Source organism: Callorhinus ursinus, unplaced genomic scaffold, assembly GCF_003265705.2.
Source record: "Callorhinus ursinus isolate GAN/ISIS: 27379988/994484 unplaced genomic scaffold, GSC_fseal_2.0 scaffold34, whole genome shotgun sequence".
Lineage (NCBI taxonomy): Eukaryota > Metazoa > Chordata > Mammalia > Carnivora > Otariidae > Callorhinus > Callorhinus ursinus.
The window spans coordinates 1,378,760-1,391,837 of record NW_027397096.1 but is presented as its reverse complement, the minus strand read 5'-3'; the positions used below and the strand labels follow the sequence as shown (position 1 = coordinate 1,391,837).

Genomic DNA, 13,078 nt, shown 5'->3' with positions numbered 1-13,078 from the left:
GTCTGGCTTGTTTCACTTAGTATCATACCCTTTAGGGTCCATCCATACTGTCACGATGCAAGATTCATTCCTTTTTATGGCTGATATGCCATCCATTCTATTTACACACACACACACACACACACACACACACACACACACATTACCCCCCCCCACACAACTTCTTTATCCATTCATCTATGGATGGACACTTAGGTTATTTCCGTACCTTGGCTCAAAATAATTTTTTTAAAAAACACAAAGATGTGCTCATTAAATGTGCTCACTAATGACCACATAAATTTTCAACTTCAAAGAAGCTGAGATTTATTTTTTTAAATTTTTTTTTAAAGGTTTTATTTATTTATCTGACAGACAGATAGCGAGAGAGGGAACACAAGCAGGGGGAGTGGGAGAGGGAGAAGCAGGCTTCCTGCCGAGCAGGGAGCCCGATGCGGGGCTTGATCCCAGGACCCTGGGATCATGACCCGAGCCGAAGGCAGACGCTTAACGACTGAGCCACCCAGGCGTCCCAGAAGCTGAAATTTAATATAGGGAAGCAAAGCTCCGTGGGCCTCAACCAGATCCATGTATACCCTGAGTTTAAAGCCTTGCTTTAATTTACTAATGCAAAGCCAGGTCCTGTTTTCCTACTGCTTAAGATGCAACTTCCTATCAGGGAACATGATGGCTTCCCCTACTCTCAGAGACAAGGTCACCTCAGAGGGTGCCACTGAAATAAAAATACATTATTTCATTCTTATAATGAAATGCTCTGAGAATCTTTTTTTCTGTTTCCTGGGGCCTATAGAACACCATGAGATTTTATCTGATGTTTGTTCCTCAGATCAAGCTACTGCAGGCTATGTATACACATATAGTCAAGGAATATGAAAACAGAAACTCCAATCTTGGTTGTTTGTTTTTAACTGATTTTCTCTAGGGAATAAGGCCAGGGATTGGAACACATGGACTTCCATTTTTTATTTTTCTAGATTTTTTTGAAGGTTTTATTTTTTTAAAGATTTTATTATACTTTTAAAAAAGAAATCACTAAAAATCTTTTAAATAAACAAATAAATAAATATCTCTATACCCAACACGGAATTCGAACTTACAACCCCGAGATCAAGAGTTGCATGCTCTACTAAATAAGCTAGCCAGACGCCCCTATTTTTCTATAGCTTTTGAAAACTGTTTTTACTAGGAAGTACGAAATACTCCTTTGATTACAAAACACACACACACACACACACACACACACACACACCCCCCTAGTAAAAGTATCAATGTCAATATCCCGATGGTGATAACAATCGGGTATAGTTTTGCAACATGTTGCCATTGGGAGAAACAGATCTCTGTGTATTATTTCTTATAACTGCATAGGAATCTTAACAATCATTTCAAAATAAAATTTCAATAAAAAAATAAAGCCAGTAAAAAAAAAATCAGTTTAAGACACTGAAAAGCAACCACAGACCTAGCAGTCCTGAAGGAACAAATATGAGGCACATGCAGAACTGTTCTTAGAAGCTCTTTAGAAAGCCCTCTGGTGGGGTGCCTGGGTGGCTGAGTTGTTAAGTGCCTGCCTTAGGCTCAGGTCATGATCCCAGGGTCCTGGGACCGAGCCCCATATCCGGCTCCCTGCTTGGTGAGCCTGCTTCTCCCTCTCCCTCTGCTGCTCCCCCTGCTTGTGCTCTCTCTCTCTCTGTCAAATAAATAAATAAAATCTTAAAAAAAAAAAAAAGAAAGCCCTTTGGAAAAGAAATTTGGTAATAAATAATAAGAGTCTTATATTCTCTAATTACATTTGTAGGAATTTATTCTAAGGAAATAATCTTAATCCAAATCCAAATAGTAATCCAAAAAAATTAGCGCACAAAAATTTTCATCACGGCATTATCTGTAGCGGTGAGAACCTGGAAACATGAAGGAAAATCCAACACAGGGCAATGACAGAGTATGAGCAATATGTGTATGCTGCAGTCAGAAACGTGTATGTGAAGAAACTCTTGGGCGCCTGGGTGGCTCAGTTGGTTGAGCGACTGCCTTCGGCTCAGGTCATGATCCTGGAGTCCCTGGATCGAGTCCCGCATCTGGCTCCCTGCTCAGCAGGGAGTCTGCTTCTCCCTCTGACCCTCCCCCCATCTCATGTGCTTTCTCTCTCATTCTCTCTGTCTCTCAAATAAATAATAAAATCTTTAAAAAAAAAAAAAAAAAAAAAAGAAACTCTTTTAGTGGGAAACTGTATTTGTTATAATGTTATATATTTGTTACAATGTTCAGAGATACAATGTTCAGAGAAAAAAGTAGGATACCCATTTGGCCCATGCAGTATGATTATAACTAAGTAAAAGTGTATAGAAAGACTTAAAATGTTTTAAAGGTTGTCTTTAAAGATTTTTATTTATTTATTTATTTATTTATTTATTTATTTATTTGCAGAAAGAGAGCACACACGAGTGCCAGCAAGTGGGGGGAGGAGCAGAGGGAAGGGGAGAGAATCTCAAGCACACTCTGTGCTAAGCGAGGAGCAGGGCTCAATCCCAGACCCTCGATCCCACCACCCTGAGATCATGACCTGAGCCGAAACCAAGAGTCGGATGCTCAACTGACTGACCCACCCAGGCGCCCCTAGAGGTTGTCTTTAAACAATCAGGGTACAACAGATTTCTTTCTGCTTTTCACTATTTCCAAAAAAAAATGTTTAATGTCTATGTTAATACATTATTGATACAATACTTATTATTGAAAAATGAGATTGTACCTAAAAAGAAAATAAAGCTACTTCCTGTATTTCAGGATGTTGGCCAATGTTCCAGGTAGTCTGCCCTGGGGTCAATCATTGCAGGGCAGATGAGAGAGAATTAAGAATTCATGGAACAACACCCTCCTCACATACAGGGATCCTTCAGCTTCAACACAATGAGCTAGCTCTGCCCTCTGCACATGCTACTGGAATCTCACTCCCTACTCTCCCATGGCCCAACACTGAGTGACTTCTCTTTATCAGCTTAACTCTCCAAACTTTTATCTACCCCAAACACAAACTGGAAACTCTAGGGTTTCCATTTTTTATTTTCCTAGATTTTTTTGAAGATTTTTTTTTTTTAATACTTTTAAAAAAGAAATCTAGTGTCCTGCCAGGCATTTCACTGCACAGGGACACTTATACAATCTTTGGGTAACCAGTTCATAGTTTTAAGACTTAAAATCTAAAAATGATGGTGATCCATCATCCATCTGTCAGAAAGCCATAGGATAGAGCAAGGGACCTCTGCATCAAGACTCAGGAGATGAGAAAGGACAAGGCAAATTCACACACAAGCATGTGGACAGGGAGACTGACTACAAGGAGGCTCAGAGACAGCCCCCAAGGTGGGCCAGCGGAGCAAGGGGGTCATGCAGCCTCTCGGCTCCATCACAAAGGGACGGGCTATGGAGGGACCAGAGGAATCACGGAGCCAACAGGGACTTAGAAGGAAGCCCCACAAGGGAAGGCTGGGGAAGAAAATGCTGCAGAATCTTAGTCATGCACTCTAACTGACACTCAGTATCTCTGCTGGTTTTAAGCAAATGTTCTAGAGGCCAGCAAATCAGGAAACAAGTTTTCTTAAAAGTTAAAATGAGTTCTCTTCTCCCAGGTTATCTACAGAGTTAGTGGCCAAAGGTCCAGGTGGCACTTGTTCACTGAACTAGAAGGTATCCTCAACTTCTTTGAGCCTCAGTTTCTCTGATCTATAAAATGAAAATAATACTTTGGCACAGGCAGACATGACGATTTGATGATACAATTCACAGAAAATGCTGACCACACACTACAGGCATACAGTAAGACCTCAAATATTAGCCTCTATTAGTAATAAAAATATTTTCATTACCACCATGTTCAAGAGATAGTGAGTTCCCCAATATAGGAGGTGATCAAGTGCAGGCCGGTGGGGAAGCTGCAGAGAAGACTCAAGCACTGGACAGGTAATTGGACTAAGTGACCTTTAAGGTGCCTTCTTCCAACTTTGAGATTATGAGTCTTTTTCTTAAAAGAGTGAGAGGGAGAGAAAGAGAGGGAAGAAGGGAGAGAAAAAGGAAAGGGGGGAGGGAGACACATGGACAGACACTGCTCTCCCACAGGCACACGTTTCCTGACATTTTTCTTTTTAGGGCAAAGGACTAATCTCTTGATCCCTTTTTCTCAAATCCTTGAGCCTCATCCAAGAATGGTGAGTCCACCCTCCCATAGGGACTAGAGTTACAGTAGTGGTGACTGTGGCCTTATAGTGACACAAAAAAATCCACCCACACTAGGCTACTAAGCAGTAATCAAAGAAAAAGGGTCATAATTCCTATTGCAAATTCAGTTAATCATGGCAGATTGTAAACATGCATTTACGGCTATTCCTCCCCCAAGCCCTACTACGATGAGAGTAAAGGAATAAGCAAAAGAAATAAAACCATGAAGGCAACAAGAACAGCAGATAAGAGATGGCAGCAACATTCTGGAAGATGAAATATGTATGGATTAGTGACTAATTCACAGAGCAGCAGGACTGACACCCAGGGGCCTGTGAGGAGGAGAGCTAAGAAGGACAGACCTGTTTGTGCTGCAGGTTCTCCAAAGGCTCAGGAACTGGAAGCACCAAGTACCTTAGAGGGTGGGAGAGTGCAGCTGGGGCTGAAAACGGGTGACTTATTTGTAAGTGAGGGGGGAAAAAAAACACCAGTTTGGCTCTGGTGTGCCCTGGTGTTCCCTCCCTGAATTCTCAGAGGAAACAAAGAACATAGAGGGGGCAGAGAAACCTTGAAAACCAAAGACAAAAACAAAAAGCCATAGCTTTGGAAAAGGAAGATAATGGGACGCCTGGGTGGCTCAGATGGTTAAGCGTCTGTCTTCAGCTCAGGTCATGATCCCAGGGTCCTGGGATCGAGTCCTGCGTTGGGCTCCCTGCTCCTTGGGAGCCTGCTTCTCCCTCTGCCTCTCTCTCTCTCTCTCTCTCTCTGTCTCTCATGAATAAATAAATAAAATCTTAAAAAAAAAGAAAAGGAAGATAATGCACAAAGAAAAACAGAAAAAGTACTTAAGAAAAAGAACACAGCACAAGAAGTGCTTTAAAATGTTTTTTTGGTTTTTTTTTAAGATTTATTTATTTGAGAGAGTGAGAATGAGAGAGAGAGAGTAAACGAGAGGGGAGAGGGTCAGAGGGAGAAGCAGACTCCTCGCTGAGCAGGGAGCCCGACGTGGGACTCGATCGCAGGGCTCCGGGATCATGACCTGAGCCGAAGGCAGTCGCTCAACCAACTGAGCCACCCAGGCGCCCTTTAAAATGTTTTTAAGGGGCGCCTGGGTGGCTCAGGTAAGGATCTGCCTTCAGCTCAGGTCATGATCCTGGGGTCCCTGGATGGAGCCCCAGGTCGGGCTCCACACTCAGCAGGGAGCCTGCTTCTCCCTCTCCCTCTGCCCTTCCCCCTACTCATGCTTTCTCTCTCAAATAAATAAATAAAATCTTAAAAAAAAACACAAAGAAAACAAAATTATTAAAAAAATAAAAATAAATAAAATGTTTTTAAATTCAACAGATGAGAAGTTAACATTGGAAAATATCTTCCAGAAAGCAGACAAAAAGGGAGAGAAAATTTAAGAAAATTAGGTCAATTCATGAGGTCTGACTTCTCAATTCTAATAAAAATTCCAGAAAAAAAAACAACAACAAAACAGAGGGGAGAAAATTGTGATACAAAGAGAGAGAAATTACAATATAAAAACATTTTCTAGAACTGAGGAGACCTGGGAGCACCTGGGTTGCTCAGTCGGTTAAGGAGCTGACTCTGGATTTCAGCTCAGGTCATCATCTCAAGAACCTAAAATTGAGCCCCAAGTTGGGCTCTGTGCTCAGTGCACAGTCTGCTTGTCCCTCTCTCTCTGTTCCTCCCCCCCACCCCACCTCCACACTCGCGCTCTCTCTCATAAATAAATAAAATCTCAAAAAAAAAAAATGAGGGGGAGCCAAATCAATAAGGATGGACTGACATCACCTACATTATTATGCAGTGCATATCACACACCAACCAAACCAGACCATTCATGTAAAGACTCAAAAACAAAACGTAATGACAGAGATACATAAAACTAAGCTACCAAAGGGAGGGAAGCAATTACTAACTTCTTATTTTTTTTCAAGTTTTTATTTAAATTCCAGCTAACATACAGTATAATATTAGATTCAGGCTAACTTCTTTAAAAAAACAGGAGTTTTCCAAGAAAGGAACAAATATCAGGAGCAGACTAAAGTGCTCAGTTGGGGAGAAGAATGACATATGTCATAATATCAACCTGAATAATGAATTAACCCCAAGTTGTGATATTGGAGGAAGGAAAAGACAGTGTGAGTGGTGGGTGAGGTATAGGAGTTAAATATTCCACAGGAAATGTCAACCGTTAATATCTAAAGTTGAGAAATAAAGAATTAAGCACCTAAGTATAATCTTTGGAAATACGGGGGTAATTAACAAAAGAAACAACCATAAGAACCGCAAGGGGCTGCTTCTGGGGGTCAGGACTCCAGGCGCAGGGCAGAGGAGGACAGCTTGCTTCCCCCTTCCAAGCCTGGGATACTGAGTTTGAAAATTATAAAAATACTTCTGGAGGTAACGTTTTTGTTTATGGCAATGATTGTCATGGTGGTTTCACAGGTGTGTACTCATCTGAAATTCATCAAGATGGACAGATTAAATATGTGCACAGGGCGTCTGGGTGGTTCAGTCAGTTAAGCGTCCAACTCTTGGTTTTGGCTCAGGTCATGATCTCAGGGTAGTTAGATCCAGCCCTGCATCATGTTCCTCGCTGAGCATGGAGCCTGCTTAAGATTCTCTCTCCCCCTCTCCTTCTGCCTACCCCGCACCCTGCTCATGCACATGCTTGCTCTTAAAGAAATGAGTGCAACTTTTTTTTTTTTTTAAGATTTTTATTTACTTATTTGAGAGAGAGAGCACGAGTGGAAGAAGGGGCAGAGGGAGGGAGAAGCAGACTCCCCGCTGACTGCAGAGCCAGATGCGGGGCTCGATCCCAGGACCCTGAGATTATGACCTCAGCTGAAACCAAGAGTTGGATGCTTACCAACTGAGACTTGGTTTTGCTTTCTCTTCCAGTGCAAACTATTTAAATTCCAATTCTAAAGCGGGTTTCCTGCATTTGCAGTTATCTTGAAGGATAATGGTCTTCTACGTTTTTGGCACAATTCTCCACAGAATGGAGAAACACGCAGAGAGGTGGGGGACTAAAAAATACCTCCCTGATAGTGAGGCCTCTCAAACTTTGGATCTGAGGGAGGCAGATCCAGTAGCTCCTCTGGAGAGTTCTTCCAGCTCCAGGAATTCAAATTCTACCCAAAGAGCGAAAGGCTGTATGTAAATGCTTCCATGAACCCCAGTATACTTTCCGCTGGCCTTTGTCAGGCAGTGGGTGGCTGAGGCTCCAGGCTAAACCCCAAAGTCTCCGCACTCCTTTGTTCGGTAACTTTTTTCCTTTATTTTTTTTGTCAGGACTCGGGTGACCAAAACATTCAGGCCTCTTCTTACATAGTCAGAATCAATAGCGTCCTGGACATTAAAAATCTACCATTTCCTGAAGATCCTCAGTTGAAGAATCAGGAATTGTGTCCAAAATCCTGCCACTTCCCTGCCAAATGCAGCTGGATGAATAAGCAGAACATCTGCCTGCCACAGGAGCTAAGGAAGGAAGAACTCCTGGGCCACATCTGCACCCAAGACCAGCACAGTGAAGCGGGGGCCCCATGTGCACTCAGGCCTGGGTCTCGTCTGAGGCACTGCTGTGGAGCTGGGCAAGGCTGGGCACAGCGATGTCTGCCAACATCTGGCTCCAGGCCAGCCCACGCAGGGCAAGGAGGGAGAAATGGATGGCAGTTATGACACAGAGCTTCCTGCCTTATTCTTAGCCCCGAGAGGGCAGGAGGCCTCGAATGGCGTTTAAGGGAGGAAGAGAAGTCAAGTGCTTTAGAGCTATGGCTCTCACCCTGTGTCACCTGCAGGCTGTATGACCTTGGGCACAGAGTGGACGCTCGGACCCTCTACCTCCTCATCTGCAGGGGGCAAGAACCAGTGCTGTCTCCTCACAGGTATGGCGGGGATCACAGGAGATGGTGTATGTAAAAGCCCTTAGAATGGTGCCCTCACACGGTAAGGATTTGAACCTGACTTACTGACAATCTCCTCAGAGTGAGCCTCACAGAGAAGCATCCCCAAATGAGATAGGAGTGTTAGGCCTTCAGCTCCCATGGAGCAGACAACCTTCCTCCTTGGATCCACGCCAAGCCCTCCCTTCCCCCGCAAAGAGCCAAGGGTCCAAACTCTAAAAATAGCTCAAAACAACCTTACAGAGTAGTTAGTTGTGTGTGACCTGCTGCCGTCCTCTGTGGGTGACATGCACGGTGCTCACGAATCAGGCCAGACTGCCTCCTCCCAGGGCCACCTCCAATCCTGCAGCCCAGCAGGACTCCCCCACCCCACCAGTTCTGAAGAACCACTGCAGAGTTACTCACTTGGCATGCAGCACACTGCCATATTTGTCTCTCTGAATATGCCAAGACCTCAGCTAGACTGCAAATTCAGGAGCACTAGCTGTTCTCTTCCTTACGGTTCTAAACTACCTGGCACCAGCCTCACTCGCGCGGACACGACATGTTCCTAGAGCCACAGGCGGCGCCCTCATGAACTGGCCCACAGGACAGTCTCCTTCATGGATTTACTGAGTCGAGAGCCCAGTCTCCTCCAGGAGCCCACTTACCTCATCCAGCTGTCTCTTCGTCTCTTCTTCCATCCTTCGGATGTCGTCCATAGTCAGGTCAACCCACTTATCGAGCCAACAGAACAGCTGCCTGTGGAAGTTTGTAAATAGACGCCTTTCTTGCTACAAAAAGGAGGGAACCTAGTTAGAACCCAGAAGGGAGAGGCCACTGTGGCAGCTCCCCTCCCCTGATCTCCGTGTCGATAAGCCCACTTTCTTGAAGGGGCGGGGAGGAAAGGTGCCCGGCTGGCTTATATGGACGAGCCCACAGGTCCCAAAAGTCAGTGACTTTTGCCCTCACGTGACAACAGGTATCGCATCAAGAAGGAGGAAGCTCCTTGGAAAGGATGGGTACCTGCCTCACAGCTAGGCCCTGTGCCCCAAATGCTACCAAGACAGGCAGCCTACGAGCTCACGGTTCAGCCAAGGCCCAGAAACAACTGTGCCAAGTTCCCCTCTTGTCCCTGGAGCCTAAGGCCAGGTTAAAACTGGCCAACATCTATGAAAGGGGGCCCAAGAGCGAGGCTCTAACGCATCAGAGAAAAAGCTATAAAAATGCCTTAGGTCTGTCCAGTTCAAGAATTCAGGGCACTGGAGAATTTGGTTCCTAGGACCTCTTGCCTTTCGGCTTCAAGAAAAGAGAAAGACTGAGTTGTATCTGCAGTTCAGTCATAGTAAACCCTAGATTCTTGTTTCCTTTTTTTTTTTGGCTTCAGTTTCCTTCCCTGTCACATGTGGTGCCCCTGGATAGACGGTATTAAGCTGCAGGACAGTTCAGTGAAAGGGGAAGTGGGGGTCTGGGAAATCAGACTGAAATATTCTGACATCAGCCACCGTTGGCCACAAGTCACGTGGGTTGTATGATCTTCTCTTGTTGGGCAAAATGCACCCCCACCAACACACACACACACATATACACACACACAAGCCCGGGGAAGGCCTCACCCTGGTCACTTACCTTATGTATAAAATTTTCCACTTTGTTTTGCAGGCCCCACCACTTGAACTTGACAGTAACCAGTTTGTATGCACACATGTATGGGCAGTCTTTCTGATTTACAAGTTCTTGCTGTATTAGAGACACACATATAGGCAGGCAGGTAACTGAGAGGGCCGACCTCTGGCTCTCCCCTAGCCCACCCTAGCCACTTCCTTCCTCCCTGGGGAGAGGTCTGCCCACACTACACCCTGCCCCCCGGTGGTAAGGGTATGGACTGCACCTTCCAATTTGGGCCCAAGGGTCCTCGGCCTGTTTTGATAGATTTAAATTTTGCTGGGTCTTCCTCCGCCTTGTAATCCTGAGAGAAGTTGTAGAATTGGAGTTGGGGGAGGAAGGGAAAGAGGGAGAGAGAGGGAGGGAAAGGAAGGGAGGAGGGAGACTGAGATTAGATCTTTTCCATCAGAGTACACTTCATACCAGTCTTGAAACTGCTCGTATAGAGAAAATATGGGAAAGTGTTATAAACAAGAGATAGAACTGTTTACATTTGCCTCAGAGGAGAGTTGTGTGATTTTCTCTGCCATGGTTTGCTTTCAATTTTACCCATATTAAAGCAGGCACATACTTCCACTGTTAAAAACAGAGATTTTCAACCCAGGATAAGCATCCAAATTACCAGGGAAAGCTTTTTCCAAATTCAGATTTCTGGGCCACTCCACCTAAAATCCAGCGAGTAAGAATATCTGCAGGTAAGGGCAGCAGAGTTTTTGTTTCCTTTTGTTTTAAACCTCTGCAGGTGATTCTAAAACATGGCCAGAGATGAGAACTAGCTGTCAAACCTGAAATCTCATCCAATCTCCCTCTGGCGCTTTTTCTTTCTTTTCTTAACTGACTTGTTTAATAAAATCATTACTGGAAATGTCCAATGTATAGAACCTAACCTTGTATTACTGTCAGTCTCACTTCACCTAGTTATAATGTAGCCAATGCTGGGTGTGAATTAGCCCTAAGGAAAGTTTAATCTTTGGTGTTCTTCTGCACTGACTAATATGGGCTTAGGAAAAGCAAACTTACTATGATACCTACTTAACAAAAATACTGAAAAAAAAAAACAAATCACACACACACAGACACAAGTTATAAAGTATTTCCCAAAGCTAAGAAGATTTTCTGTGTGTACTTGGGGTGCCTGGGTGGCTCAGTCGTTAAGCGTCTGCCTTCGGCTCAGGTCATGGTCCCAGGGTCCTGGGATTGAGCCCCGCATCGGGCTCCCTGCTCAGCAGGAAGCCTGCTTCTCCCTCTCCCACTCCCCCTGCTTGTGCTCCCTCTCTCACTGTGTCTCTCTCTGTCAAATAAATAAATTAAATCTTTAAAAAAAAAGATTACGTGTACTTAAAACAAATAAACCTTTTATGTCAACTATACTTAAACAAATAAAACACAAATAAATTAATTAAATCTTCCCCACCTCTCCTTCTCTCTACTCACACAAAACAACCAGAGTTGACAAAATATACAAAGAGCCATACTCTCTGTTAGCACTGCTGTTTGAGAAACATTTCGGTATGTTCAGTGTGAGAAAAGCCAGCAAGCTGCACATTTAGGATATATTCACTTCGCTGTACTTCAAAAAAAGGTTTTTGAAAAATCCACTAACTTTTGAGGGTGGAAGTGAGGATATAGGCAAGGAAAACACAAGATGGTTTTCCCATCTTTTTGGAAATGCACAAATCAAGATATTTTAAGCGCAGAGAGAGTGACTCCAGGAAAGAGGTATCATACCCCTGGGACATGGAGAGCAAACACTTACTCCCCACCAATGGGCAGAGAGCCAAATTCTTCTGCCCTGATCCCAACGGGCCTCTGTCAAGTAGGAAGAGTACTGAATGAGCAGGAACCTAACCTTTCCTCCCTAAAGGAATACTTCCAGGGAGCACAGCACTGAGTAGGACACACCTGGTCCCTGCTCCCTCCAAGTTCATGGTCTAGCAGAGGCTGTCCTTTTCTAGGTGTGTACTACCATGTGTTACTCTGAGAATCCACCACCAAATTCTTGAGAGCAGGGCATCTGTCTTTTCATATATTCTGCTGGAACTCACAGAATATGGTCTTCCAAACATAACAGGCAGGATGTTTTTTAATTACTGGCTTGGAAAAATGAATGAATTTGAGAACTAGTTTCAGGTTCTGTCATTTTGGCTGAGCAAATTATCCTCAGCACCTACACTGTCCGGTGATAATTTCCAGAAACCAAACAGGCCACTATCTTCCTGGTGGAATCCCCAAGTCAAGACAAGAGAATTCTTAATTCTAATTTAAAAAATAAAACAAACAATAGCCAAGAGAGAACTTCCCCTTTGAGCCCTGTTCGGTATGGTTTCCTGGTTTCTCTGACACTTAGAAGTCATTTTTGTATTTCGAAGGGCTCATCAAACAGTGCAACAGTTCCTACCTTGCTAAGTACTTGGCTTCGATCTGCAATGTCTATATATATGGCTTCCACGTGTTTCCATGCCTCAGGCTCCAGTTTATGCACCTGCAGGAACAAGAGGACCACGGCGTAGTTTTTGTCAGCTACAAAGCACCCTTTATCCAGAATGAAGACCCAGGAACAGCTATTCCTGTAGCCATAGATGTGAGATTCCAACCAGTAAAGAATTACACACAAAGTTATCCAAAGGAACGGGAGGAGGGTTTTAAGTAGATACACATGTGAGAACTAATGCTCTGATTTCAGCAGGCCAAAACACTCAGGGCTGCTTACAGCACTTACGTTATTTCCATATGTTCCCCTTTGTAAAGGCTGACTACAAACATTCATGGACATACTGCCTGTTTAGCCACAGACTGCTTCCTTTGATGCCCTTTTTTTTTAAAGATCTTATTTATTTATTCATTCATTCATTCATTCATTTGAGATAGAAAGAGGGTGAGTGCACATGCATGCATGTGAGCAGGGGGAAGAGGCAGAGGGAGACGGAAAAAGAATCTCAAGCAGACTCCACGCTCAGCACGGAGCCCAACGCAGGGCTCAATCTCACGACTCTGAGATCATGACCTGAGCCAAAATCAAGAGTCGGACGCTTAACCGACTGAGCCACACTGGCACCCCTACTTTGATGCTTTTAAAAAACTTTCTCTTGCTTACCTTCCAGCCCCTCCCAAGTAACGCCACCACTACCAGATTCCATGCACATACAAATATCCACGTACAGATTTTTCTTTTAAAACAAATGGTAGCACATACACACACTGTTTTGCATCATGTTTTTTTCACTGAACAGTCTATGTTGAAGACTGTTCTCTATTGGTTCTTTTTAACGGCTGCCTAATATACCACCGTATGGTGTGCCACAGTT

The 13,078-nt window shown here is 44.1% G+C and overlaps 1 protein-coding gene across 1 annotated transcript in view; it reads right to left on the bottom strand.

The window, feature by feature from the left end:
- Positions 1 to 13,078, bottom strand: part of PITPNA (phosphatidylinositol transfer protein alpha) — a 40,654-nt gene that overhangs the window by 7,303 nt on the left and 20,273 nt on the right. The window contains exons 7-10 of the mRNA XM_025851138.2: positions 12,172 to 12,255; positions 10,000 to 10,077; positions 9,738 to 9,848; positions 8,780 to 8,902 (exon numbers count right to left, since the gene is read on the bottom strand). Coding sequence (XP_025706923.1) covers positions 8,780 to 8,902; positions 9,738 to 9,848; positions 10,000 to 10,077; positions 12,172 to 12,255 — 396 coding nt within the window. The remainder of the gene's footprint in view (positions 1 to 8,779; positions 8,903 to 9,737; positions 9,849 to 9,999; positions 10,078 to 12,171; positions 12,256 to 13,078) is intronic.